The sequence below is a fragment of the Candoia aspera genome, chromosome 11, assembly GCF_035149785.1.
Source record: "Candoia aspera isolate rCanAsp1 chromosome 11, rCanAsp1.hap2, whole genome shotgun sequence".
Lineage (NCBI taxonomy): Eukaryota > Metazoa > Chordata > Lepidosauria > Squamata > Boidae > Candoia > Candoia aspera.
In genome coordinates this window covers 6,384,629-6,410,748 of record NC_086163.1, presented here as the reverse complement: position 1 = coordinate 6,410,748, position 26,120 = coordinate 6,384,629, and the positions used below count along the sequence as shown (strand labels likewise).

The window sequence follows — 26,120 nt, the reverse complement described above, 5'->3', positions numbered from 1 at the left end:
TGCCTTTTTTTTGCATGTTGCTCCAAACGTACACTCTCCTATTTGCGGTTTTACCGATGTGTACACAAGTCGGTGGGTGTTTTGGCAGGCAAGTTAGTGTCCTTGATGAAACAATGTTTCCACAGTGCCTTCACAAATGTATCATTTTGGTCCCTAGGATAGTTTTATTTTAATTGGCAAGATACACTGCGAAATGTAGAAAATTATAACTTTCAGAGAACAGACCTGTGCCTCATTCTGAACATGCAAAAATAGATAAGGACGCATTAAAATGCAGACTAAACTAAACACATTCCTTTCTCGGCTGTAAAATGTAGCTTGGAAGGTTAGAGAGATGGTGCCTGGTCCCTTCGTAAGAATTCATAAATGCAACGTCGGAGACCATCTGTCATGGTCCACAGTAAAGCTACAACCTTATCGATTTTGAGAAGTTATTCCTGCTGATTTATTCTGCTGTTCCTCTTCTAGGCAGACTCCTTTTTTTCTTCCTTTAGACATTTGTTGTTGTTGTTTTTTTAAAAAAAGAACAGTGCTCCTAGACCACCTATCTCTGGAATTCCATTTCACCCCATTTTTTTCTTGTTCCAGCTATAGATTCCCAATGTCATTTCAAGGCTGATCAGCCTAAGTGATAAAATGCAACAACTATAATATCAGCTCAGAACTACTGGCAAACTACTGGCAAGCCACGTTTGCTAAGAGGCAGATGGTGCAGAGATATGTGGGAATGGCATAAAAAAAGAAAGAGATGATACAAACAATGCTCTCACCAAATTACCAAAGATGTCTTCGCAGCGAGCTTTTGAAACTGCTACAAGACTGTGCTTTCTGTGAATAGTGGGCCACCACCATGGTTGGCAATGGCATTAAGAAATATCTGCTGAGGGTCATCTCCAAAACAGAATCCCTGCAGCCTCTGTTCCTTGCTGTTGCTAAGTGTGATGACAGATTGGCCCTATTAGGATTAAAATGTTGGATCAGAGGGCTGTTGGACTTTTCCCATTGTTTGCTTATTTCCCCCATACAGGTAGTCCTCACTTAATGACCACAATTGGGACTGGAATTTTGGTTGCTAAGTGAAGCAGTCATGAAGTGAATCCTACTAGATTTTATGAGCTTTTGTGGTGGTCGTTAAGTGAATCACTGGGGCATTAAGTGAACCACGTGGTTGTTAAGTGATTCACACAGGTCCCCATTGACTTTGCTTGCCAGAAGCCAGCTAGGAAGGTCAAAAATGGTGATCACATGACCACAGGATGCTGTGACAGTCATAAATGTGAACCGGTTGCCAAGTGCCCAGATCGTGATCATGTGACTGCAGGGACACTGCAACAGTTGTAAGTGTGAGAACCAGGCACAAGTTGGTTTTTTCAGCACCATCGTAAGTCTGAACTATCACTAAGTGATTGGTTGTTAAGCAAGGACAACCTGTATTACTTTTTACCTCCCCATCTACTGTCCCCTCAGGGCCTAAAGTAACTGTGTTTGGAAGTCCTCCTGTCTCTGGAGACCTGGACCTCTGCCTTAGCAGGATCATTCTGTACCCTTTTTACCTTCTCCCCTACAAATGTGGATTGGGTGGGTTGGGATCAAAGGCAAAGGGCAAGCAAATAGGTCATCATAACCATGGTGGTGAGAAAGGAGAGAAGAACCTATTGAAGCCCTCTTGACTAAGACAGTCTCCTCCACACCCAAAAAAGAGAAGTCCTGAGCTTGGCACTCCTCAGGCCAATTGAAATCCAAGTGTCTCTATCCACACATTTAAAATTGCCACTGTCTTGCCCTGGGGATAACACAGGCTGGGTCATGGAAGGGTGATCAACTGCACGGTAGGGAGAAAGCCATGATGAAAAAGGCAAGGGGGCCTTCCTAAGGGGATGGAGACAGCACTGCCAAATCTGCTCAACATAAATAACATGCCAGATCTGTTTTCAGTGATTTATGCTCCACTCCTGCGCAAGCTTCTCTGGAAATAAATACTATGGAACTGCATGGGACATGCTTCTGAATAGCAACAAGGAGGGGCTGGTAGGCATGATCTGACAGCTCTTTCATTTAGTCCCATTTTCATTTTACCCAACTGAAAAATCAGCATTTCAGGTTTGTCAGTTATCCTCGTTCCTTCTCCTTCACCGCTCACCATGCAGGGAAAGAGGCAAAGCTTTGCTTCTTAGTGGGCCATTTGTATAGAGTGCTTCCAGCGCCTTTTCTTTTTAAATTCTACAGGTAAAAGTGCCAGAATTTGATTTTTCTTGTGGAAACTGAGTATTCGAGCAGAACGCCTGGAATAATTTTGTAGGAAAAACAGGCAGGCCGAGGTGGTCCATTTACAGCAATGGTCTTGAAATTGGACAATCCAGGATTCAACAGGATACTCCTTTTGTGTATTAAAACAACATACTGTACAAGCAGCTGCTAACCCATTGAGCGCCTCCACTGGTGCTATGAACCCAGTCATTGTACGGTATAAACTATAGCCAATGGTGGATTATTCAAATCGTGGTTATGCACATCATAGCTTTGTATAACGTGTGAACCCTACTTGTGATTCTAATTTCCTCGTCTCTAGCAAATGTCTGATATTGACAGTTATTCTCAGTCTCCTTCTCTCTCTCTCTTTGTCTCTGTACCTTTTCAGGCAATGATATTTCTCACAGCCCTACATGCTGCCTGCAGTGGGAAATGATACAACCTGACACCTCTAGACACCTAAGCTCAAAGGAATCTCAGCCAGCCTTCTGCTCATCCTAAACGGAATTCGGTCGGTGCCCTTGGGAGGATAAATGCTCATTGCGATCCAGAGGACGCCATCTTGCCAGGAGAATGTTCTTCCCCCCTCTTGGCCTGCAGACCCACGTTCTGATGGATGGTGGACGGTGGTGACACCATGTAGAAGGTGCTGAAGGGGTGTCCTAACTGAGTTGCAATGGTTTTATACACTTCCCCATTTCCTAACGGCTTTCTTTCCGCACTGCATTCCTTCTCCTGGGGCTTAATCTTCCCATGCTATTGGCTAGGAGACAGGCTTGTGGCCTCGTTTGTGCCTACCACCTATGAGAAACGGCAAAGGGGAGATGACCCGTGCTACTTCCACGCTCTCTGTGTCATCATCACCACTCCCATCTACCTAGCGCTGCTGGTGGTGTCCCTTCCTTTTGCCCTGATTGGGTTCCTACTATGGTCCCCCCTCCAGTCCGTGAGACGTCCATACATTTATTCCAGGCTACAGGACAAAGGCCAGATCAACGGAAGCACCTTGCTCACGGAGTGGAAGTCCACGGGCAATGGGAAAAGCTTTTGTTTTAGCAGCGCCAACGTCTGCTTGCTCCCAGACTCCTTGGCGAGGTTCAACAATGTTTTCAATACACAGGCACGGGCAAAGGAAATTGGGCGAAGGATCCGGAATGGGGCAAGCAGGCCTCAGATCAAAATCTACATTGATTCTCCCACCAACACCTCTATCAGTGCAGCAAGCTTCAGCAGCCTTGTTTCCCCTCAAGGCGGAGATGGCAATAACCGGGCAGTCAACACGGGCATTAAGAGAACCACATCCATGGAGTACAAAGGGGACAACTCCGGTTCCAACCAGGAAGATGGCAAAGATGCCAAAGCTGCAGGAGATGCCGGTGACGGGGAAGACGGCAACACTTGCATTGTGCGCATAGGCGGAGAGGATAACGGCCATGTTTCAGACCTCGAAGCTGATGGGATGGGAAGCCACATGAATAACAGCAAGGGAGCAGTCAACTGCTCCCCTGAATCGGAAGCTGAGATCCTGAAAGGCCAAACACCCAACCATAAGCAAAAGGAAGGGGATTCTGGAAGCCTGGATAGCTACACTGCCTCGCGAGAGTCCCTGGTGAAGATGCGCTCTGGCGATGGGCCAGTTGACCAAAGCAACGTGAACAGTAAACTCCTCTACAAGGCCTCACTTATGAAGAAGACCTCTGTGAGGAAAAAGAAGAATATGGATGAGCCCTTTGATCACGAGATCTCCGCTTTCTTTCCTGCCAACTTGGACTTCCTGTGCTTGCAGGAAGTGTTTGACAAAAGGGCGGCAGAGAAGTTGAAAGATCAGCTCCACCGCTATTTTGAGTACGTTCTGTATGATGTTGGAGTCTACAGCTGCCACGGCTGCTGTACCTTCAAATTTGTGAACAGTGGCCTGCTTTTCGCCAGTCGCTACCCAGTTATGGATGCTGCCTATCACTGTTACCCCAACGGAAAAGGAACAGATGCCTTGTCTTCAAAGGGTGCCCTGTTTCTCAAGGTAAGTCCCTTGATATACAAAAGAGATTCCCAGTCCTGTGAGAACGAGGGAGGGTTGTACTTTGCAAATTCTGAATTTGCAGGGTGGAAACTTAGACAGGAACGCCATGTCCTCAGGTATGGATGCTCACTAGAATTCAGCAAATGGAAAGACTGGATTCACACAACATGCTAGAATAGGTTAAAATGCAGTTGTTGCTTTCTGAGACAGCATGTCGTGGGAACCCAACCATTGTCTTAGCATGCTATGTGTACCAGGCCATCCAACTGAGACTTAAGATGATTTATTTGGTGGGCATAGCCTGTTATATGATCACAGCGACCGTGTTACGTTAACCCAGCTTTAGGATTCAGCGTATCATGTGAATCCAACCAGAATCTGATAGATTATCCTGCGTTTCTGCCCTGTGGATATATCTCTCCCATTACATGCTTATTATCCTTCGTCCCACCAGAGCTCAGACTAGCCACTTCCCTTGACCGGGACAATTAATCTTTGCTTCCTCAACACGTGGCCAGGTTAATGAATTAAAATAATTTATGTTATTTTGACTTTCTGTTTTTGCTTAGTTGTCGTGGCAGTGGTGGTCATTTCAGTTTATTTAATAGATTCAGATTCATTCAATTTTCCTCCACTGCTGGTTTCTCTTATTTTACAAATGGAAAATGGAGGCACTGAAACAGGGACTTGCCATCAAAAACAGTTTGTGGGTGATTAAGAGTTGATCCCAGGCCCTGTGCTCTGTGTGGGTGTGAGTGTGCCCATGTGTGTCTGTGTTTTAATTGCCGCAAGCTGATTCATTTAGAGTACAACCCTACGGTTGGAAGAGGCATGGGACGGTTAGATTCCTGCTTTCCCTTCCCGGATTCTTCCTGACACTGGAAAACCCCAAAGGGAGCATGATAGAATCAGTTGGGAAGGAGCACTCTAAACCCAGGGAGAATTCTTGGCAAAACTAATTTTTCCACCTTCTGGTGCAAGGAAAGTGAAGAAGAATGAAAATTCTCCCTCTTCATTTCTGCCTTTTGAGGCTACAGCAAAGAGGATCTGCTATGTCAGAGTACTTCAGCCAAGCCCCAGAACATAAGATTTCCCTTTTAAGAAAGCCTTAAAATAGAATAAAGAAAGGTACTTTAAAAAGGAACTGGTTCTGGTTAGTTCCTCCCCATAAAACTTTTACAAGTATGGCTTGAGAGAGAAGGAGCTTTGAGTGGCAGATGATATTTTAGAGAAATAAACACTCAGCATGAACTAAGTTAGCAATTGAATTGTTGAGGAGGAGGAGGAGAAGAAGGGGGGACCCTGAGCAGAAAGCAAACAAGGATGATAATTAATTTCTTTTTAAATGCATCACTCTTCTGGAATGGTATGTTTCAGGAGGATGTGAGAGATGCGGCCTTAGCATGAACGGGTGGCTGGCTCACAGTTTAGAGCACAAAGGAAGGCAGGGGAGGGATGGAGGAAGACACAGCTAAAATGTTGAACAGCTGAGGGTGGGAAACAACCAAATAAACCGTGGGAGGTTTAAGAAGGAAGCACACAGAAAAATCAACGTAATTCTGTGGAAATGCCTCCAGGGAAGACCTTAGAATAGCAGGAGGAACCTGAAACCACTCAGATGTTTTGAACGGCATCACATCACCTATCATGCTGCATCATTGCCCACGCTGCCTGGAGCTGTTGGGGTGGTGGACCAAAAACGTATGAAAGATCCACCAATTTCCCACTTAGGGTTAACCGTGAAAGTGGGAAAAGCTGACCCTTCACTTCAGGCTTTAAAACTCAGCCACAGCCAAGAACTTGACCCTACTCCCAAAAGTGAAAAATGGATGCCACCTCTGTAACTGAAAAGCAAGTGAAATGGATGTGATTGTGATTGTTGCACAGAAGACTCTGTTCTCAAATATGCATCCTCTGAGAAGTAGAGGTCAGCAGTTAATTTGCAGATAGGATCTGCTCCTTAGAAACTTCCAAGATTTACAGCTTTTGGTTCTCGGTGTGCATATGCAAAATCTTTGGGGAGGGGGGGGATCGAAGCAAAGGACAGAAAGGACAGCCAACCTTCAGGAGAGAATGAGGATCACAGCAGCACCAGCAGGCACCCAGTGTACAGTTGTACATCGTACAGTCACCTTAAACATTCTTACATATATTTCCCTTGACCTGATTGATTTTGTGACGTATGGGGGAAAGAGTCATTGCAAGCTATTTTACTACAGGTAGTCCTCACTTAATGACAAGTGGGACCAGAATTTTGGTTGCTAAGTGAAGCAGTCGATAAGTGAATCACTGTGGTCATTAAGTGAACCACATGGTTGTTAAGCAAATCACACAGTTCCCCATTGATTTTGCTTACCAGAAGCTGGATGGGAAGGTTGAAAATGGTGATCACATGACTGCAGGATGCTGCAACGGTTGTAAACGCAAACCAGTTGCCAAGCACCCAAATTGTGATCACGTGACTGTGGGGATGCTGCAATGGTTGTAAGTGCGAGGACCTGTCATAAGTCAGTTTTTTCAGCACTGTCATAAATCAGAACTGCACCTACAAAATGGTCATTAAGTGAGGACTACCTGTAGTTGAGTTCCCTCAAGCTTCATAACCTGATGAATTTACCAACGGGTTTATCTGGGGGCAAATATATATTAAAACCCTCTGTCCCTGGCTGTAAAAACACAATGAATTAATTCTGTCTTCCTTACATGACAACTAAAATCTGCTGCTTGAAGCATCTGCTTCCATTTACTTAATGACTGGGGTTTGTTCCCTGTGAAGTTATGACTCAGCCAGTGACACTGTCCAAATGGAAGAAATCAAGAAAAGTTTTAAAAAGAAAGAAAATAATTAACAGAAGGTGTAGATTTTTTTTCTCTTAAACCAGATCATCTCTCTCCTTAAGCAAGAATGAAAAAAAAAAGTTATTTTTAATTCAGGTGGGTGATTTTTTTAAAAAAAAAAGGAACTTAACAGTTGGGGTAGATTTCATCCTAAACATGGTGGAAAGAATTTCATATGCTAAATTAAAAATCAATGAGGGAGGAAGCTCATAGCTAGGAAGAGGCTGGGTTGCTTTGGTCTCCCTGACGATAACTGCAGTTGGAAGATGTGCAGCTCCATCCAGAAGTCATGCATCTGGAACATTCCTTTCCACTGGCTGGCTGGGGAATTCTGGGAGTTAAAGTCCACACATCTTAAAGTTGCTAAGGTTGAGGAATCCTGAGCTAGATGATAGGCTTTCCTCATCTATATAATGAATTTCCTGAAATAAATCGTCTTTCTGTTACACTTATAAAACTTGATTCACTAATTATTGCACAGGTCAGATTTCTGCTCACAGGCATTTGTAGCCCAGTTTCTCCTCCAACTTTAACCAGGTTGATAAAGACCTAGTGACTACATGTACACAGCAGGCTAATCTTGGTTTGTTTTAATCCTGAACAGTTCTTTATGTCTTGGCATATTGCATGAAGCCAGCCTCTTTGGGAGTTTATGATCTGTATGAACTGTATGAACACAGAAAATGGTTACTACGTTGATTCAGTGAAATGTGTTCTGCAAAATGCAGCCACAATGTTGCTGCTTTATGCTGTCGGTCCATCTAATCCAGTTTATTGTTGGTCCATCTAATCCAGTTTATCAGGCCTCACGAGGAGCTAGGAGAAGGCTTTTATTTTAATTTGCTGTGCATCTCCAGAATCTGGTTGGTGCTCAAACCTCTGGTCCCCATTCAACATGTGTGTATATTAAGGGTTAAAGGATTAAAACCAGTCTGTTCCTACCTGCCCAGAGCTAAGCCATTGATTTATTACCCATTCCAGCAAGCTGGCAGCAGTGTTTCCCTCCCTCCCCTCTCCTCCCCAATTTCCTTGCAGTCATGTAATCCTCTTTTCCATCCATCCAAAGAATTGATAGTCTTAATTACAGACCCCAAGCCTTCACTGAAGTCTGAACAAAGCACTGATGAGAGAGCCATTTACTACTAGGCAGCTGAGAAAACCAAGATGAAGAAACAGGCTTGGTTTCTCCAGCCTAGATGAAAAGCTTCAAAGTTTCAAAGCTCCTGCGTAGAGCACCTTTTCAGTGTTGGCAGAACCGTGCTGAAAGCTAGGATGGTATAGCGATGAAGGTGTTGGATTGGCATTGGGGAATCTGTGAGTTCAAGTCCCTGCTCAGCACAGAAGCTCCCTGGGGGGCTTTGGGCCAGCCCCTCTCTCTCAGCCCAGCCTATTTCAAAGGGTGGAACCTGTGGGGGAAATGGGAGGAGGGAGTGCTATGCAGGCTACCGTGAGCTTCTGTGTGAACAGCAAGATATAAATCAAATCAATAAGGCATAATGCCTTAGAGGGGATGGTGAGGAACTCTTTCCCACTGCAGCAGAAATTAGGATGAGAATGTTGGGCACACATTGCAGCTGCCTAGATTTTGTTGAAACATATGGAAAAACTTATTAAGTATGTGATCTGTGCAACAGGGGAACAGACTACCAACAGGCGTTCTGAGTTCCCCATCTCTGGAGGTGTTTTAGAAGACTCTGGACAGCCACATTTCAAGGATGATTTAATTGGTTTCCTGCACATTGTAGTAGGTTGGACAGGAAGATCCCTTCCAACTCTACAATTTTATGATTCTCACCATTAGCAGGAAGGTTCCAGGAACAGTCCTCAGTATGGTTTATTCTGGACTCTAGTCTCCTTGTTTTTTTGTAGTTATCCTTTGCATTAAATTGTCCAGGATCTAAAGCAGGGTTTCTCAACCAGGGTTCCACGAGTGGTCAGTAGGGGCTCCCTGGGAGATCACGACGTATTTAAAAAATTACTTTGAATTCGGGAAACGTCATATTCGAGAGGTAAGTTTCATTCTTTATTTTTAGTTTAGGAACACTCTTAATGCATAGATACAGGCCTACCCAGGAAGCGAATATAATAATTTTGGAACTTCTGGCCGATATTTGAGCCGGAATGTGCAGGGGTTCCCTGAGGCCTGGAAAAGATTTCAGGGGTTCCTCCAGGGTCAAAAGTTGAGAAAGGCTGCTCTAAAGCAATGTCCCCAACCCAACTGCTACCCGCTAAATGTCTTAGGACTATGACTCTGAGTTTTTTTCCTAGCCAGCAGGTTTGATGGCCACTCGGCCAGGAAACAGGAATATGTAGCCCCCAAACATCCAGAGGACACAAGATTTGAGGAAGTTAATATAAACAATTGTGAGGCATTTGATGTAAGCCCAAGAATATGCTTCTTCAGCTAGGAATGGACAAATCAGTTTATGTCAGATTTAATCCAGTCAACCATAAATCCATTTCATCCAACTTCTGCATTTGTTTGCAGATTTTAAAGAAGTGAGTGACAGAAAAATAGCCTTTGTTGTCTGTGCACTTCTCTTTAGGATTCACCTTTTTAACAAAGTTTTGACCAATGCATGTGTTTTGGTTTGCAGTCACTGAATCAAGAACTGCTCTACCAAACGCAGGAGAATATACAGGTAGTCCTCGCTTAACAACAATTGGGACTGGAATTTTGGTTGCTAAGCAAAGCAGTCATTAAGCGAATCCAACCTGATTTTACAACCTTTTTTGCAGCAGTTGTTAAGTGAATCACCAAAGGCCTAAGAGAACCATGTGGTTGTTAAGCAAATTGTGTGGTTTCCCATTGATTTTGCTTGCCAGAAGCCAGCCAGGAAGGTCAAAAATGGTGATCATATGACCACAGGACACTGTGATGGTCATAAATGCAAACCAGTTGCCAAGTGCCCAAATTATGATCACATGACCGTGGGGATGTGTGGCAATGGTCATAAGTGTGAAGACCGGTTGTAAGTAGGTTTTTCCAGCACTGTTGTAAGTCTGAACTGTCACTAAACAAATAGTTATTAAGTGAGGACTACTTGTACAATCTGATCATGAGCTGGAATGATTAGATTAAACACAAAAGCAGAGGTGAGGAAGAAGAGAAGACAAAGAAAGCCATGAGGGGTGAAAATCCCAGATCCATACCCAGATAATGCCTTTATTTTGATAAACTAAAATTACACAAAGGTGGGCTTCATAAACCCTCCATACCTTAGATCAATGTTTCTCAACCTTGGCAACTTTAAGAGGTGAGGACTTCAACTCCCAGAATTCCCCAGCCAGCATGGGGAATGCTGGGTGTTGAAGTCCACACCTCTTAAAGTTGTCAAGGTTGAGAGACACTGCCTTAGATCAACATGCTGTTTTCACAGAATACATGATGTTAAAACAAATAAGTCATATTAACATTACAAATTAACAGGTTCATATCACATGCTAAGAAGATGGCTGTTCCTACAACCCTGAACCACAAACTACCCAACCCCCCCTACTCTAGTCCATTATAGGAACTTAGCCAAAAAGTGGCCAAGTTTTTGAAGCCTCTAGAATTCTTAATTTATGTAAGATAATAAGTGGAATCAGGGAGGAGGCAAATAATAAAGAACCAAAACTTTGACCCCCATATTTTAGTTCTGAGGTCTGGTTAGAAGTCACTCTCAAGATGGAGATTGTAGAATGAAGATCACTGGTAGAAGAGGCCTTACAATGTGAGTCCCACTCTGGTTTGTTAGGAGGACATGAAGAGAGGTGTGTTTGTCATACTGGGGTGGGCAATTTTAGGTGACAGCTATTCTCTCATGCTCTTCCAGGTCTTTTCAGGAGAAACATGTTGCAACCAAAACCAAAACACTAACACAGGAATATAGAAGCCATAAACTTGCCAAATATATTAGCTTCTGAAGGACAGCCTCTTTGAAAAGCTACCTTTACTGTCTTTTGGAAGCCCCTCTTCCAAAGAAACCCCTCTTTGTACTGTCACATTCTAAGAGGAGAAATGCCTAATTCAAGTTAGATTTAGAGGACAAGAGGTTGACAAAAGAAGATCAGGAATCTTAAAGCTGCCCCAAACAATTGCCACTTCAACAAGAGACAGTCTAATGGCTAACTCACCACATGCCAGATTGAATCAGCTGATTAGCCTGACCATACATCCCGTTTTGAACAGGACAGTCCCATTTTTTTAACATTTCCAGACCGTCCCGTTGTTTTAATATAAATGTCCATTTTGTCCCGTTTCATTAAAAACCTTACTCAAGAATTTGAAAGTTCCCGCAAACCTGTCAGAAGGCAGTCTGACTTTGAGTGGAAGGAGGGGGAGCTCAGCAGAAATGGCAGGAAAAAAGCCACAGAGCTCAACCTGGCTGGAAACCTAAAAAGAAAAAAACAGGATCGGCTGATAGGTGGTGATCAAAAGGCGAGCCGATTGGGTTCTGCCTTGAAAGGTAGGAAGAAAAGAACGTCAAAGCACGGCCAGAGGGGGAACGGCTTGTCGGGGACAACCGTTCACCAGACTCTCCAGCCCAGCCTTGCCTCTCGCAAACGAAGGAATCCGAAGATTCCCAGCCCGAGAAAACCAGAGAAGTTCCTGCCTGCCGATCCAGCCCGTCGCCCAGCCCTGCCCCGTTTTGCCATCCCAATGTCCTGTTTTTGTCTCAAGGAAATATGGTCAGCCTACAGCTGATTCAGCTGCAAGCTGGACTGGTATTAACTTGGATAAGTCTTGCAGGAGTTTATGCTCTGTAAAGCCATACCATCTGGATAGTTTATGGGTCAATGTATTGTGCACACCCCCACCAAATGGGCTAATTCAATAAGCAAGTTAAATATGTCATGTGTGAATATACTCAAAGTATAGACACATACATCATTTCATCATAGTCTTCTTCAGTATGATGAGACGTATTCCATTTTTATTTATAGCAAAGTTTGTCTACCTTCGTCAAGGAGTGCAGATATAGCCTTGACAAAAATATAGTATGCAGCAGTGGTTCACAAAAACAGCTTAACTCTGAAAAGGGAGGGAGGAAGAAACTCATGCTTGGCCACCCTTGATTCTTTTGGGTGTAAGAGAATCAAGGAAATTGGGAAACAAGGAAAAGAGAAACTGTCCAGCTTTTATTTATTTTATTTTATTTTGTATTTATCCTGCCTTTATTATTTTATAAATAATATATTTATAAATAATAATATTTTATAAATAACTCAAGGTGGTGAACATACCTAATACTCCCTCCTCCTCCCATTTTCCCCACAACAACAATCCTGTGAGGTGGGTTGGGCTGAGAGAGAGCGCGATTGGCCCAAAGTCACGCAGCCGGCTTTCATGCCTAAGGCGGGACTAGAACTTACAGTCTCCTGGTTTCTAGCCCGTTGCCTTAACCACTAGACCAAACTGGCAAAATATGTATTTTGGAGTAGTCCTATTAAAGCCAGCAGACTTCCTTCTGAAAGACTTTGCGTGCATACAACTGCTCTGCTATTTGTTCCCCTATTTCTACACCTGCAGTTTTTTTGGCAAGGCTTTTCAGAAGCTGTTGCCTCCTTCGTCCTGGGCTGAGAGAGAGGGACTGGCCCAAGGTCACCCAGCTGGCTTTCATGCTTAAGGCGGGACTAGAACTCACCGTCTCCTGGTTTCTAGCCCAGCACCTTAACCACTAGACCAAACTTTTAAAGATTCTTTTAAGTTTAAGCCATATTTTTTCTTCAGGACTATCTCCATATTCTAAACCAGTGTTTTTCAAACTTGGCAACTTTAAGATGTGTGGACTTCAACTCCCAGAGTTCCTGCTGGGGAATTCTGAATATCTTAAAGTTGCCAAGTTTGAAAAACACTACTCTAAACTTTCTGCCTATACTGTAGCTTTAGCATCATATCTCATTACTTATACATAAGAAGAGTGTGCTAATAAACATTTCTTTTTTCTGTTTTGGCGAGTCCTCCTCCTCCTGTCCTCCATCCCCATCATAACCTAGAATCTGAATTACTTCTACATCCTTGCCAGAAACAAAGATGGAATCCACTTGAGTTTAGAGAATTTAACTGATTGGGTTATTGGTCTTCTACTGCCAGGCCTTCAAGAAAGACCTTTTCAAATCACTCGTACTGACCAGATCATCTTTAGTTCTTATCATTCATCTTAATTTGGCTCATAGCCCTGCAAAAGGAGATGGTGGGACTCTGGAAGTGCATCTTCTCCAGTCCATCACTTTCCAGATGTTTCATGGCTACAACTCCCACCGACTGAGGAATTCCAGGAGTCGGGGCCCCAATACTTCTCAAACTTCCAAACTGTGGAGAGTTGATGCAGGCCATTGCTGTAATAAAACTGATCTAGGTCTAAAGATCTTCCTCCAACCAGCTTGGAGTTTCAACAGAGAAAATGTTGAAATATCAAACAATTGCAAATATCAAAAGTAACATTAAAGCAGGCTGCACTGGGCTACCAGGGCAGCTATTCAAAGAGGAAACAAAGTTCAAAACTCTACTAGTGATGGTGTAAATCTCCTTTAGAGATAAAACTATTGGCTTGGCTATACAGAAACAGAGACAAACTGACCCACCAAAGTTTCAGAACTTTGCAGCTACTTTGGGGCCATCTCCGTCGGTGGACTTGTCAGCTTCTTAAAAACAAGCTTTCTGCATTATGCCTAGGCAGTAATCTAAATATTTTAGATGCTGCCTTTGCTAATGCAAGCCTTGGCTGGAATCCACCCTTACTAGCTGTATCCAAAGAGCCTCCCCAAACTCAGCACCTTTCAGATTGGCTACAACTCCAATCACCTCCAACCAGGAGGATAACTTGGAAGGGAAACTTAGGAAGAAGCATTTTTTGCTTTCTGTTATTAAGCTGAGTAAGAGAAATATGACTTTGCTTTAATAATCATATGAATATCTTTTTCATTGCTTCTCCCTTGTCTCTATTCTTCTTAATAAGCAAAGTAGTGAAAACTGAAGACTTGCCACTTTTCACATTCCTGGACTGGATTGATAAAACACATCAAATCTTAGATGTGGGCTTAGAAAGAACAGTTCTTGCATTTACACAGCAGAACATGCACTCCCAAAGAAATAATCCCTATTAAGCCTTAGAGAGATGGTCTGGGTCATGCTCAAAGCAACCGCCCTAAGTCCCCTCTTGGGGGGAGATGGGCATTAATAGAAATGCGACTAATAAAATAAATAAATAAATAAATAAATAAATGGCTGGATTCCCGCAACTGCAAACTCTCCATTTTGAGCATTTCTGGTGTGTTGTGCACAACGAGTCATGTTCTGCAATAACTCCAGTAACTGGAGAACGGGAGGGTATTTTTCATTTACTACAGGAGAAAGTGATGTAGCCTTCATGATGTCAATAATAGCCTAATTCTTCATGAATTCAGCTAATCCCCTTCTAATACTGTGCAGGCCCAAGGTGGTTGTTTCATCAGGTAGAATCCCAGCATTTAATAGCAGGCTGTGTGAAGTGTATATCCTGAATCTATTGCCATTTGGCTTTTTTCCAATGCTGTGAGCCGGTGGTCTCCAAGGGATCCACCTTCTCAGGTGGACGAAGTCTTCCTGCTTGAGGTAACAGTCCAATAGTCCATTTCTCTCCTCAGCTTTCTATGCTGCTTCTGCCAGCACATCCCCTCCCCTTGGCCTCAGTGCTGCAATTCACTCTCATGCTCTCTGCAGGAGCCCAGCGTCTGGGTTCAGCACACATGCTTAATCAGGTCAGCTGAAGACGTACGAGCTGCATTTACACCATTTGCTAAACTTGGTTTATTTTAATATTGATTAGTGTGTGTTTCTGGGTGGTTCAATGCATGCTGTGAAACCAGGCCTTTGGGTTGTTTTGTGATTCAACACATTATGTGAACCCCGAAAATGGGTGAATTCATAAATAAATTAAGCTTGCTTCTCAAACCTAGCTGTTGAGAAGTGATGATGATCAATACCTTCTCTGGCAGCCATCATTGCCAGCTCACAAGCTGTCACTCTGAAGACCCTATTCAGAATCAGTGTTGCAGACTGGCCAGAATCAGTGTTAGAGACTGGAAACGCCTTGTAGTTTGGTGGCAATAAAATGGAACTCCAAGATAGCCTCCTCTACCCAGTATTAAACTATCCAACATGGAAGTCTCAGGAGAATCTTCTAATAGTTCCTCGCTTTGGGTGGCAAGGGAGATAGAAGCTTGCAGCTACTGTTTCCCTGCTGCAGCACGTGCCCTTGAGAATATCTGATCAGCATCGACCTTATTAGCTTTTTAGAAACCAAACAGAGCTATTGAGGACAGCTATGGATGTCGCCACCTATTTGTGGCCTGTTCTTATCGGTAGTTTTAATTACTTATTTTATACAGTATGTTGATGGTTTTGCACATTTAGCAAAATTTGATGAGATTATGACTGTGAAAGTCTTTTGATTGTGGCAGGAAGAAATCAAATCAATAACCAACTTGGGGAGGGAGGCCAGCTGGGCAGAAGGTAAGATTTTGGGCCCAGTTTTCTGCTCATTCAAGTTTCCCATTTGAAATGGTCAGCCATTTTAGGAATAAATTTACTCAAAACCACAACTGTCAGGGACTCCTCAAGCATTCTATCCCCAAGGCCTGGGAGAACAGTCACATTTTTTAATCATCATCATCACGGTGAGAGCCACACAGATCTCTGGAGGGATATCATTCCAGAGAGCAGGCATCCTGACAGAGAAGGTATGTATCCTAGGACCCATTTCACTGTTTCTCAACCTTGGCAACTTTAAGATATATGGACTTCAACTCCCAGAACTTCCTAGCCAGCATGGCCGGCTGGGGAATTCTGGGAGTTGAAGTCCACACATCTTATAGTTGCCAAGGTTGAGAAACACAGCATTAAATGGTATTGTTTGATCCGGGGAGCCCAAAGCAGAGTGACTCTACAGCAATCTTATCAGACGGGCCAAAACCAAAGGAGATAGGCGGTCCCTTTTCTTATATTTCTTGTACATAAAAAGCCCTAGACATTTCTTAGTGAGTTAATTGGGTGGGCTGCAACTGCCAGAATTCTCACTCATGATCATTTATTTTATTTGTTGGTTTAATTTATATCACCGCCCATCTCCCCCAACGGGGGACTCTGGGTGGTTTACAATAAAACGTGCTGGCTAGGGAGTTTGGGAATGAGAAGTCCCTACACACATAGGGCATCCTGGTTGAAAAAGGCTGTCATACCAAATCTGCTGAAATTCCATCCTCTAAACCTTCATTTGCTGTCCTCTCCCGAACCTCTTGTATTTGACAGCTGACATGCGGGTTTCAGTACAGCATTTTGAAAGGCTGTGCTTCCATTTCTCTGTGTTTAACTCTTAGTTCTAAGAACCTGCCTGCCATCTCATCTTACGATTTTTTTAAAGCCCACCCCCCGAGAATCATTTCCAGCCCATCTCATGACCCTGAATTCCACAAAAGGGGGTTGTTTTCCAGCCACCAGTGTTTCAACTTAACGGGAAAGCAAGCAACTAGCCAAACATTGCAGCTCTTCCCATTAACTTTTTATACTTACATTTCATTCTGTTTCAACATGATTAAATAATAGATCAACTTAGCATAACTAACATAGCTGCTTTGTAAAGGACAAGAAATCTCTGCAGGCAAGGGGGCAAGAATGCCAAACTCATAAAAAAAGGATTTCTGCAAATCTTGTTTAGCCCCAGGTTGAAGCCAATAATGTGGTGGGCACTCAGCATAGAAGGGGCAGGGGAAAGCCTTTCAAAAGTTTTGGGTTGGAAATTGCTTTTGTATTGCCTTCGGTGCTGTGATGCCTTTGCCACACAACCCTCAGGAAAGGCCATCCTTGCGTCGCTCCTGCTGTGCAGCTTTGCTCACAAAATGTATGCCCTGGAAACTGCCTCCTCTTTAAGTTAAGTTCCATCAAATCTGGGAACATCCTGGAGGATGAAAACATACACAAAAACCAAGCTCTAAACATTAAATTAAATGTGGTACAAAGTACCCTGCATGCTGTTGCATCCTATTTAAAGATCTCTTTGATGCCGAGGTTCTTCTTGGCTCTAACTGTAATGTTGGGAAAGTCTTTGACTTGCATGGAAAATGGCGGCTCCCCTGCAGCTGCCTTTAAGGCATCCATCTGATGCAACAGCAAGAGATACAGTTTTGCTTTGCAGGGTGCAATTTGATAGCCATTGCAGAGCACTCTTAAGTTTTAGGGTCCTAATGGAGGGAAGTTTGTAACCAGCCTAAAGGTTTAAGGGGCAGCAAAAACTTATGGGGGAGTTTATACCAACTTTCTGAGGCCAATTACATTTAGTGGTGAATAAGCAAACTTAGAGGGAGACAATCTCGGTTGAAGATGGGGGGAATCTCATTGACCCATCGTAGGGATGAGCCAATCAAGTTCTAATCCAGTTTTTCATAAACATCTGTCCCTACTGTGTTTTAAATGTATTCATACTTTGTGTGCCACTTGGAGAGGCCCCTTTTTAGAAGGAAAAGCTGAAGAAGGGCTAAGATGAAGATTACATGCTGTCAAGTCATTTTTGACTCCTGGTGACCACATAGATAGATTTTCTCAATGACAATCTCTCCCTAGCCTGGTCCTCAAGGTCTTCCAATGGTGCATTCAACAACACTGTAACTTGGTCCATCCTCCTTGCTGCTGGTCAACCTCTTCTTCTCCTTTCTTCCATCTTTCCCAGTATCAGAGCCTTCTCCAGACAACTAGATCTTCACATAATATGTCTGAAGTAGGATAATTTGACCCTGGTCTTTGGTGCCTTGAGTGAGAATTCTGGGTTGATTTGTTCAGTGATCCTTTGGTTTGTTTTCTTGGCTGTCCATGGTATTCTCAGGAGTCTTCTCCAATACCAAAGTTCAGCAGCATCAACATTCTTCCTATTCTGCTTCTTCAAAGTCCAATTTTCACCTCCATAGAGTGTTACAGGGAATACCATGGCTTGCACGATTTGGATCTTTAGGAACCATACATAAAGTTGCATTAATCTAAAAATCTCATCAAGAATTGACTCCTAAAACCTGCTATGAATTTCCCAGAATGAAAGTTGAAATGATCTCCCTATTGTCAAGGGCAAAAAGACTTCAAATATTGGGATAATATTTCAGAACAATATGTAACACATCTTTTCCCCTTTGCCAGAGTACTTTTTCTATGCCTAAAAAGAAAACTGTCATCTCATACCACCTTTCCCAAGTCAATCTATTATTGTGTTATGTTTTGCTGGTTTTGTTTTTGAGCGCCGGAGGAGGGGGAGGGTTCCTAGCCTGATGCCTTAACCACAATATCAAACTGGCTCTGTTCGCAGATAGGTACCCTTATTGTTGGTAACTATCTATTTAACTTGTGAACATAGTCCTTCTTTTAAAAAAAATAATTGAGCCCTCTTTGCACACAAAGTAAAGTTGTAGGAAAATATGGAGAAAAGTAGATGCTATTGTTTTAGTGCAGACAAATGCTTACACGTACTTTAATAAACTGATGACATAACTTCATAGAAAAAGCTATCAGTCTTTCTCTTGGCATCATTTATCTGGCTCTATAACAAGAATAACAACACTCAGACCCTCATGGGGTTGATATAAGAAACATAGTAACGTTCTTTGCTATTGATTTAAGTGACTTGTGATATAACTTGGCTTCCTTTGCACCTCGGATTAGAAGGTAAATGGAACTTACTTACCACCAGCCTTCCCATTTAGCAAGAAAAACTGGTGCAGCAGGATTGAAAATGCTTTTTAAAATATGTGGTTTTAGAGGAAAATATATTTAGCTTTTTAAAAAAAAAAATAATGGCGGTTTTTCAGCAAAATCAATTTTCAATTGCAGATTACCGTGGAAATGGAACAGTTTTATATTTGTGATATGGCGATATACTGTATAGCATGCATGGAAGTACATGGAAAAGTGGCAGAAAGTTGAAACATAGTATTTGTACCATCCCTCATTAAATGATAACTCCATTAATTTCAGTCACACCTTTTTCCTTGCTCATCTTTTCTTCACTTAGATAATCCAGCCTGTACATTTTTCCTGGGAGAAATCCTGTGATCTAGAGCAGTCCAGGGCAATGTTATTCCTCTGCATGGTTCTACCCTGAGAATGGATTTGCTAGTATAAAACCTTTGCTAAGATAACAGATCTTGTGTTTCATCAATGGGTTTTGATGCTAGATGGAGACCAAACATCCCATTAACTATATTAATATTTATTTCTCTCTCTCTCTCTTTCTCTCTCTCTCTCATCTTCCAGGTGCAAGTCGGAAGTACACCTCAGGACCAAAGAATTGTGGGATACATTTCCTGCACCCACTTGCAAGCTCTGGCAGGTAGCGTATGGAATGGTTCTTTCAATCATCCATGTGTGGTGTGGGAAAGGTTGATTTCAGCTACAGGGAACAGGTTGGACCATTCATCCCTCGATGACCTCCTATCAATGCCACACATTTTGAAAGTAAAAATGTTGCATGCAGGATTAGATTAAGGTTAAATACTCTGTAGAGCCAAGATACCAAGCTAGGCAGCAGCACCTGGTCAACTTTGCCTAGTCTTGGAAAACTAAGCAGAGTTCTTCTCCTTTTCAATATTGTACATTTCAAAATCAAATTCTGTTTCATGAAACTGAGGAGGACAGATAGAAGCATTGCAGGATAATTTTTCTGCAAGCCATTAACATGTATGCAGGTGCGCTTCAACAATGTACAGCGATGTAGAAATGAGAGGGAAGATAGCGATGGCTGGGCATATGTATAAATGCAAAGAGGTAGGAATAGAACAATTCATGCAGCCTCATTTCACTGTTATAACATGCCTTGGCTTTCTTCAGTGGTTTGCAAATTAGTCTTCCATGTCTGGCATGGCTGATCCTATCATACAGAACGCATTTATATTCCCTAAACGTCATGTAATAAAACAATATTGGCTTCTCTTTCCAGTATGCATTAGTCTTTTCTAATTGCCACATCAGCAAAAGATACCTGTTGAAAATCAGCTTGTGGCTCTGGTTGGGTGGAAAATAATTAGGTTAAATTATTTCTTGGTTGCATAAAAGTATCCAGAAAGAGCCTTGGGTGCCTTTTGCGCTTAACCAGCCTTATTTCAATAAATAGGGTTGTCTTCTGTCACCCACAGTTATGCAAGATAATCCAAATATTATATAAATCGTATCTCATGATAAACAGTATGCCATCTGGTAAAGCTTTGGGATTAAATAATAAATTTAAAGTTTCTTTAAAAAATGAAAACATTCAAAGAAATGATAAGGGGAAAAGTCACTTGACAGAACAAGTATCTTTTTAGTAGGTGCATTTTGGTTCTTGGCTTTTCAACATCTGACATAAACTGTTGCCAAAAGTTTAATTTTTTAAAGAGCATGTCCTGTTCTGCATAAACTGCTGCATGTGGTACTGGAGAGAACAACGTAAGAATTGTTTTTTAAAGAAGAAGGAAAACAACTTAGCGCAAAGAGGTGATAAAATTAGGGCTATCACATTTGGCCTATAAAACTTTGGAAAATCATTTGATTGATTGATTGATTGATTGATTGATTGATTGATTATGTGCCATCAAGTTGTTTTTGACTCTTAGCAACTTCATAGATTTTCTCCATGATGATTTGTCCCTAATGTGGTCTTTCAAGTCTTCCAATGGTGTACCTATCACTGTAACTGGGACCATCCCCTTGCTGCTGGTTGTCCTCTTCTTCTCTTTCCTTCCATCTTTCTCAGCATCAGAGCCTTCTCCAGAGGTCTGGGTCTTTGCATCATGTGTCCGAAGTAGAAAAACTTGAGCCTGGTCATTTGTGCCTCGAGTGAGAACTCTGGAGTGATTTGTTCAATGATCCATCAGTTTGTTTTCTTGGAAAACCACTAGGTGACAGCAAAAAAGAGTTTTCTCCATCTTTTGCTGCCACATAGTGAACACCTACAGCCTTCCAGACGATATCTAGTAGCCCTAAACAATTTCCTTTACTGATTCAGAACAGGTCCTCCAAGAAACTAATCTTGGTTGTGCTTATCTTATTATAATGCACATACCAAATTTGTTATTTGTTTGTTCGTTTGTTTTTCAAATTTTTATCACCGCCCATCTCCCCCAAAAGGGGGACTCTGGGCAGTTTACAATAAAATTAACAATTAAAACCATAAAACATAGAAAAAACAGTACAAACAGCCGAATATAAATAGGAATAAAATAAATATAAATTCCAAGTAGCAATGAGATCTAATTCAGTGGGGAGGGCTCTACGGCGCCAGACACCCCCAGGAAGAACTATTGCCCTTCCCATCCCATTTCAGTGTTTGAAAAAGATGCCATGAGACTTCTAATTTAACCCATTAATACAGCATTAGGAAGATCTTATTTCTTTGTCTGGTAGTTCACACACAGCACAGAATCTGTACACACAGACCACATGAATTACTAGAGGGTTACACCCAAGATAGAAAACAGCCAGCCTTCTGCCATTTAAATGAAGACTCTGGAGCTTTGTATCATTTCATCCATTTTTCCCATTGGCCACTTGATCAGCAGAAAACTGCTTTTTTGTTGCCAATAATAACATAGAAGAGAATGAGAATGGGCAAAACATGCCATTCCAGGAACAGCGATGAAGGATTTTGAAGAGTTACATTCTGAGGACACCACAGGGAGGGAGTGTTTAGTCTTGCAGCCTTCTTTTCTTTAAAAAATGTAACAAATTACTGAGATGTGTTTGGACTTGGGTTGAGTGAAGAGAGAGAAGCATTTTTCATGCAATGACTTGCCATGGCAAAATGGAGGCACATCTGGACTTTTGAGCAGATGAGTGCTCTCACAAGATGGAGGACTCAGGAAATGGTCAACGTGATGGATGTGGCCAATCACACCCATACACAAAGTCAAGCTGGTGAGGTTTTCTTCTTGTCACCCCATAAGTGGGACTATCTTGGGCTTCATCTCTTCCTGTTTTTCCAGGTTAAGTTCCTGTTTTCCTAATGGTGGCCATGTATCTTCTTCAAGACTAACTCCATACCCCTCTATAGTTAAATTGATGAGGTCTGACTCCGTCAGCTGGGTTTACATCTTACATAGGCAGGGTGGCTTGAACCACAGATTGCTGAGTAAACCCCATTTGGCTGAATTCACCCAGCACACTAAGCCAATAGCAAACAATGCATGTTATGAATTAGAGCAATGTGAAAACTTAACCAGTAAGTTCCTATTAGGTGTTGTGCCATAGCTTATTAGTAGAACATTCAAAACTAGGTTCATGCAGTACCTTCAACCAGGCTAAAATGGAGTCGGGTAATTTGGGCCACCAGACATACTGTTAAGTCCATGTACTGTTCTGGATTCTTGCGTTAGCCTTTCTTGGTGATGAGTCCGGTGTCCTGTTCAAACAACAGAATAACCTATAATGTAGTTAGACCAGCCTTGGCTTAGCATGTTGCATGAATGCAATCATGGTGGAGTGTTAGCTGCTTAGTATATTGTGTGAACCCAGTCAATAGTAATTTATTTAGTAAACTGTGCTCTAGCCAACCAGGGCTTAGCATGCTCTGTGAATGCAGCTACTGCTGATTGACTCAATTTGCTTTGAGTTCTTAAGTCCACATCTCCTTGAGCTCTCACGCATAAAACTCAAAGCATCTAAATTTTTCTCACCCAAAAGTACCTGATGGATCTTGAGTAGCACTCAACAATAGAGAGAAAGCTCAGCAATAAGCTAATGAAAATGTATCGCACATGTAGTGTGCTTGCATGCTGTTATTGGCGATTCCAAGGGAAGACTTCCAAACCAACAGCACATTATCTCTGAATGATGGATGAGTCAAAGAAGTCAGGCAAGGACATTTACAGCAAGTGCCTCTGACTGGTTTGCTGGCAATAAATCAAACTCTACAAAGTAAGGACGAACTACATAATGATGCAAACCTGGCTGTGCATGGAGACCTTGGAGGGTCACCGTTTGCCTGACTAGACAAATACATGCTTGCACTGAATCTGTCACCTGGAAAGCCATGGGTGTCAAGAGCCCATGTTCAGTTTGCATTTTGCACCAAAAGGGTTCCCCCCCGCCACCAATCTGGTTAGATGGCACAGAAGAGTGTTTTGCATAAATGTGTTGCCTTAAGCAGCTCACCAATCCCAGCCTTCTCTTATCATCACTTTTGCCGACATATTAGCATTCATTCTAACTTTGGGCTGAACTCTGTCCTCCAGTTTGCCAAAAGTTTCCTTCTCCTGTAAAAGAAGCTTTGGTTTCTCTCCTTCATTCTCAGGGATACTTACAAATTAATGTGGACTTTTTTTTTCAGTAGTATGCTTTAGAACAGATTTGACTGTTAGGAGACAGTGTTCTTCTTCTGTTCTGTTATGCATCTTCCTTTCTTCTGCAAAATCCCTGGTTGCCTATACTTCCCAGTCTCAAAAAGCACCCCCTGGAAGAAGTATCCACTTGATGTCTTCTCTGGGAATTGAGTGGGAGGATGGGAAGGAAGCCTGCTGAAGAGTGGGAATCTTACAAGGAAGAGAGGATGGGATATTCACACATACTTCTGGGCCATCTAAGAAAAGTGGCAAAACTCTTCCATCTGCCCATTGTTTGTGTGTGTGCCTTCGAGTCAGTCTTAACTCCTGGTGATTGTCTGGATTAGTCCTTGCACTTTGCTTGGCAAGATTTTTGGAAGTGGTTGGCCATTGCAGCCTTCTCCCTGGTCTGAGGCAGAGGGACTGGCCCAAAGTCACCCAACTGACTTCCTGCCTAAGACAGGACTGGAACTCACAGTCTCCTGGTTTCTAGCCTGATGCCTTAACCACTATACCACATTGGCTCTCCCAACCCATTAGAATTTCCTTATTTTTGATGGGAAAACAATGTATCTTCCATCTAACTGAATCAGAATAGTTTAAAATATCAGGTTTTTTGGCAGAAAATTCAATTCCTTTATGTTACCAAATGTTCATATTAGGTTGAGTACATGAGAAATTGGGTGTCATGTTCACTGTTTCAATGTAGTTTATACATTGTAACGTTTCACATGCCATGGCGCTGATGCGCGTTTCTGTTTGGGAGGGAGCTGCTGTGAAACCTTGTGCCAAGCTCTGTATCTGAATTCCTTACAATGGAATGTGTTTGGGTTATGTGCTCTGCTCAAGGACTTTTCCCGCAGACCATCAGAAACCATTAGGAGCACCTGGGATTGTGAACTTGAGAAGATTCTACGGGGGGAGGGATTTCATTTGCACCGAGGGTTTTTAGTTTGAATTTGGCGCGCTTTCATCATTCTCAGCTTTCTCTGTGATCCTGCATACTATTCTTTAATAAATCAGATATCTTTGAATTCCTGTTCATGAGTCTGACAGTGTTTTAGAATAGGCAACCATTACATAAAGCTGGGAATCCTCAAAGTTGTACCGTTAGCTCCTACCAAGATCAGTTTCTTGAGAGGGAAAATAGTTAACGATGGCTGAGTCCAAGCTCATGACCAGGGGACTTGAGGAGATGGCTAGCTTGATGCCCGAGTCGACAGTCAAGAGTGAAGAACTGAACCTCACCCTAGAAACTTCAGACTCCTGGGATGGATTGAGTTCCAATTCTGAGGTGGAGGAATCCAACGATGGGGAAGAGCCAGAGCAACCGGCCCCCAGCGAATTGCTCACAGAGTTGATCACCTTGGATGAAGTACTGGAACCCCAGCCAGGGACGTTGGGGGCGTCCTGGAAGTATCGGTTCCCACTAACCCCAGACAAAGAATCTACTATGGTGTCAACAGAGAGAAAGCCGAACACGCGAGGGAGGGAGGACTCTCAAACCCCTGAAAGACTAAGAGTGATGGAGGCCAAAATAGAATCGATAGAGTACATGCTAAGAAACCTGTCTCTGTCACTGGAGGGGCAGGGGAGGCACGGAGGAGATCCCAGCTTCCTGCAACCATCCCCCATCCTCCTATCTGGACCGCCTGTGGAGCAGGGCCGGAGACGGCTCCGGGATGGATCTCCACCCCGCAGGGCTCGATCACCAGTGTCCCCACCCTGAAGAGGGGAAGCTACTGTAACCTGGGGCCCAACCACTCAAGTGGCTGCTGATTCCACTCCAACCGGAGTGGGGGTGAGAGACTTTTCTGTCAAGTTTGATGGGCATCCAACAAAGTTATCTTTCTTTTTAACTAATGCTAAAAGTTATATGAGGCAGTTTGGAGCATACTTCCCTTCCAAAGAGGCTAAAATAACTGCCATTGCTACCAAGTTGAAGGGTCGAGTGGCTGACTGGTATGTTCAGTTAAGTGATGCTGACTCCCCTGCACTTGATTATTTCTATGATTTCATGTGGGCATTACAGCTGCATTTTGAGGATCCTCTGGCCAAGGCAAGAGCTAAGAAGGCGCTGAAGGATCTTACCCAGGGCCAAATGTCCGTAGCTGATTACGCCCTAGAGTTTAAGGCTCTAGCTGGGAAAATCCCTGACTGGTCTCAGTCAGCCCTAATAGAACAGTTTAAAGAGGGACTCAACTGGGACATCCTATGGTGGGCGTTGTGTAGAGACAACCAAGAGTCATTGTATGACTGGATCTGTCTGGCAGGCAAGGCTGAGCACACTCAGCATACCTTCATGCAAACTAGAAAATCTGAAAACCCACCCACCACCATGAGGGGACCCCGAAGTGCTACGACTGCTGGCAAAGCTATAGAGCTTGGGATGAGGAGAGAGACCAGCGCTACATGAGGGGTCAGTGCCTCCGATGCGGAAAGGAGGACCACCAAGCAGCTGATTGCCCAAAAGCCAAAGCTGGAGATTGAGCGGGGAAGCCGCCGGCCAAATCACACACCCCCTCATGGTGGATGACAGGAGCCAAGGGGACAGCCAACGCTGAGGAAGTAATCTACTTTTCGGGAGAGGCTGAATACGACTCTAAGGAGCCGGCGGGAAATGCCAGCCACCTGCCATGAACAGCGCCTGTGGGCAGGTGGAGGAGGATGGGCGCGAAGATGCTATGGTGAGTGCTGACTGTCCCACTTTAGCAGTAAA

The 26,120-nt window shown here is 43.1% G+C and overlaps 1 protein-coding gene across 1 annotated transcript in view; it reads left to right on the top strand.

Annotated features, from left to right (window-relative positions):
• Positions 1-2,668: 2,668 nt before the first annotated feature.
• SMPD3 (sphingomyelin phosphodiesterase 3) overlaps positions 2,669-26,120 on the top strand; it is a 47,380-nt gene continuing 23,928 nt past the window's right edge. The window contains exons 1-2 of the mRNA XM_063312743.1: positions 2,669-4,270; positions 19,365-19,440. Coding sequence (XP_063168813.1) covers positions 2,927-4,270; positions 19,365-19,440 — 1,420 coding nt within the window. The 5' untranslated portion in view covers positions 2,669-2,926. The remainder of the gene's footprint in view (positions 4,271-19,364; positions 19,441-26,120) is intronic.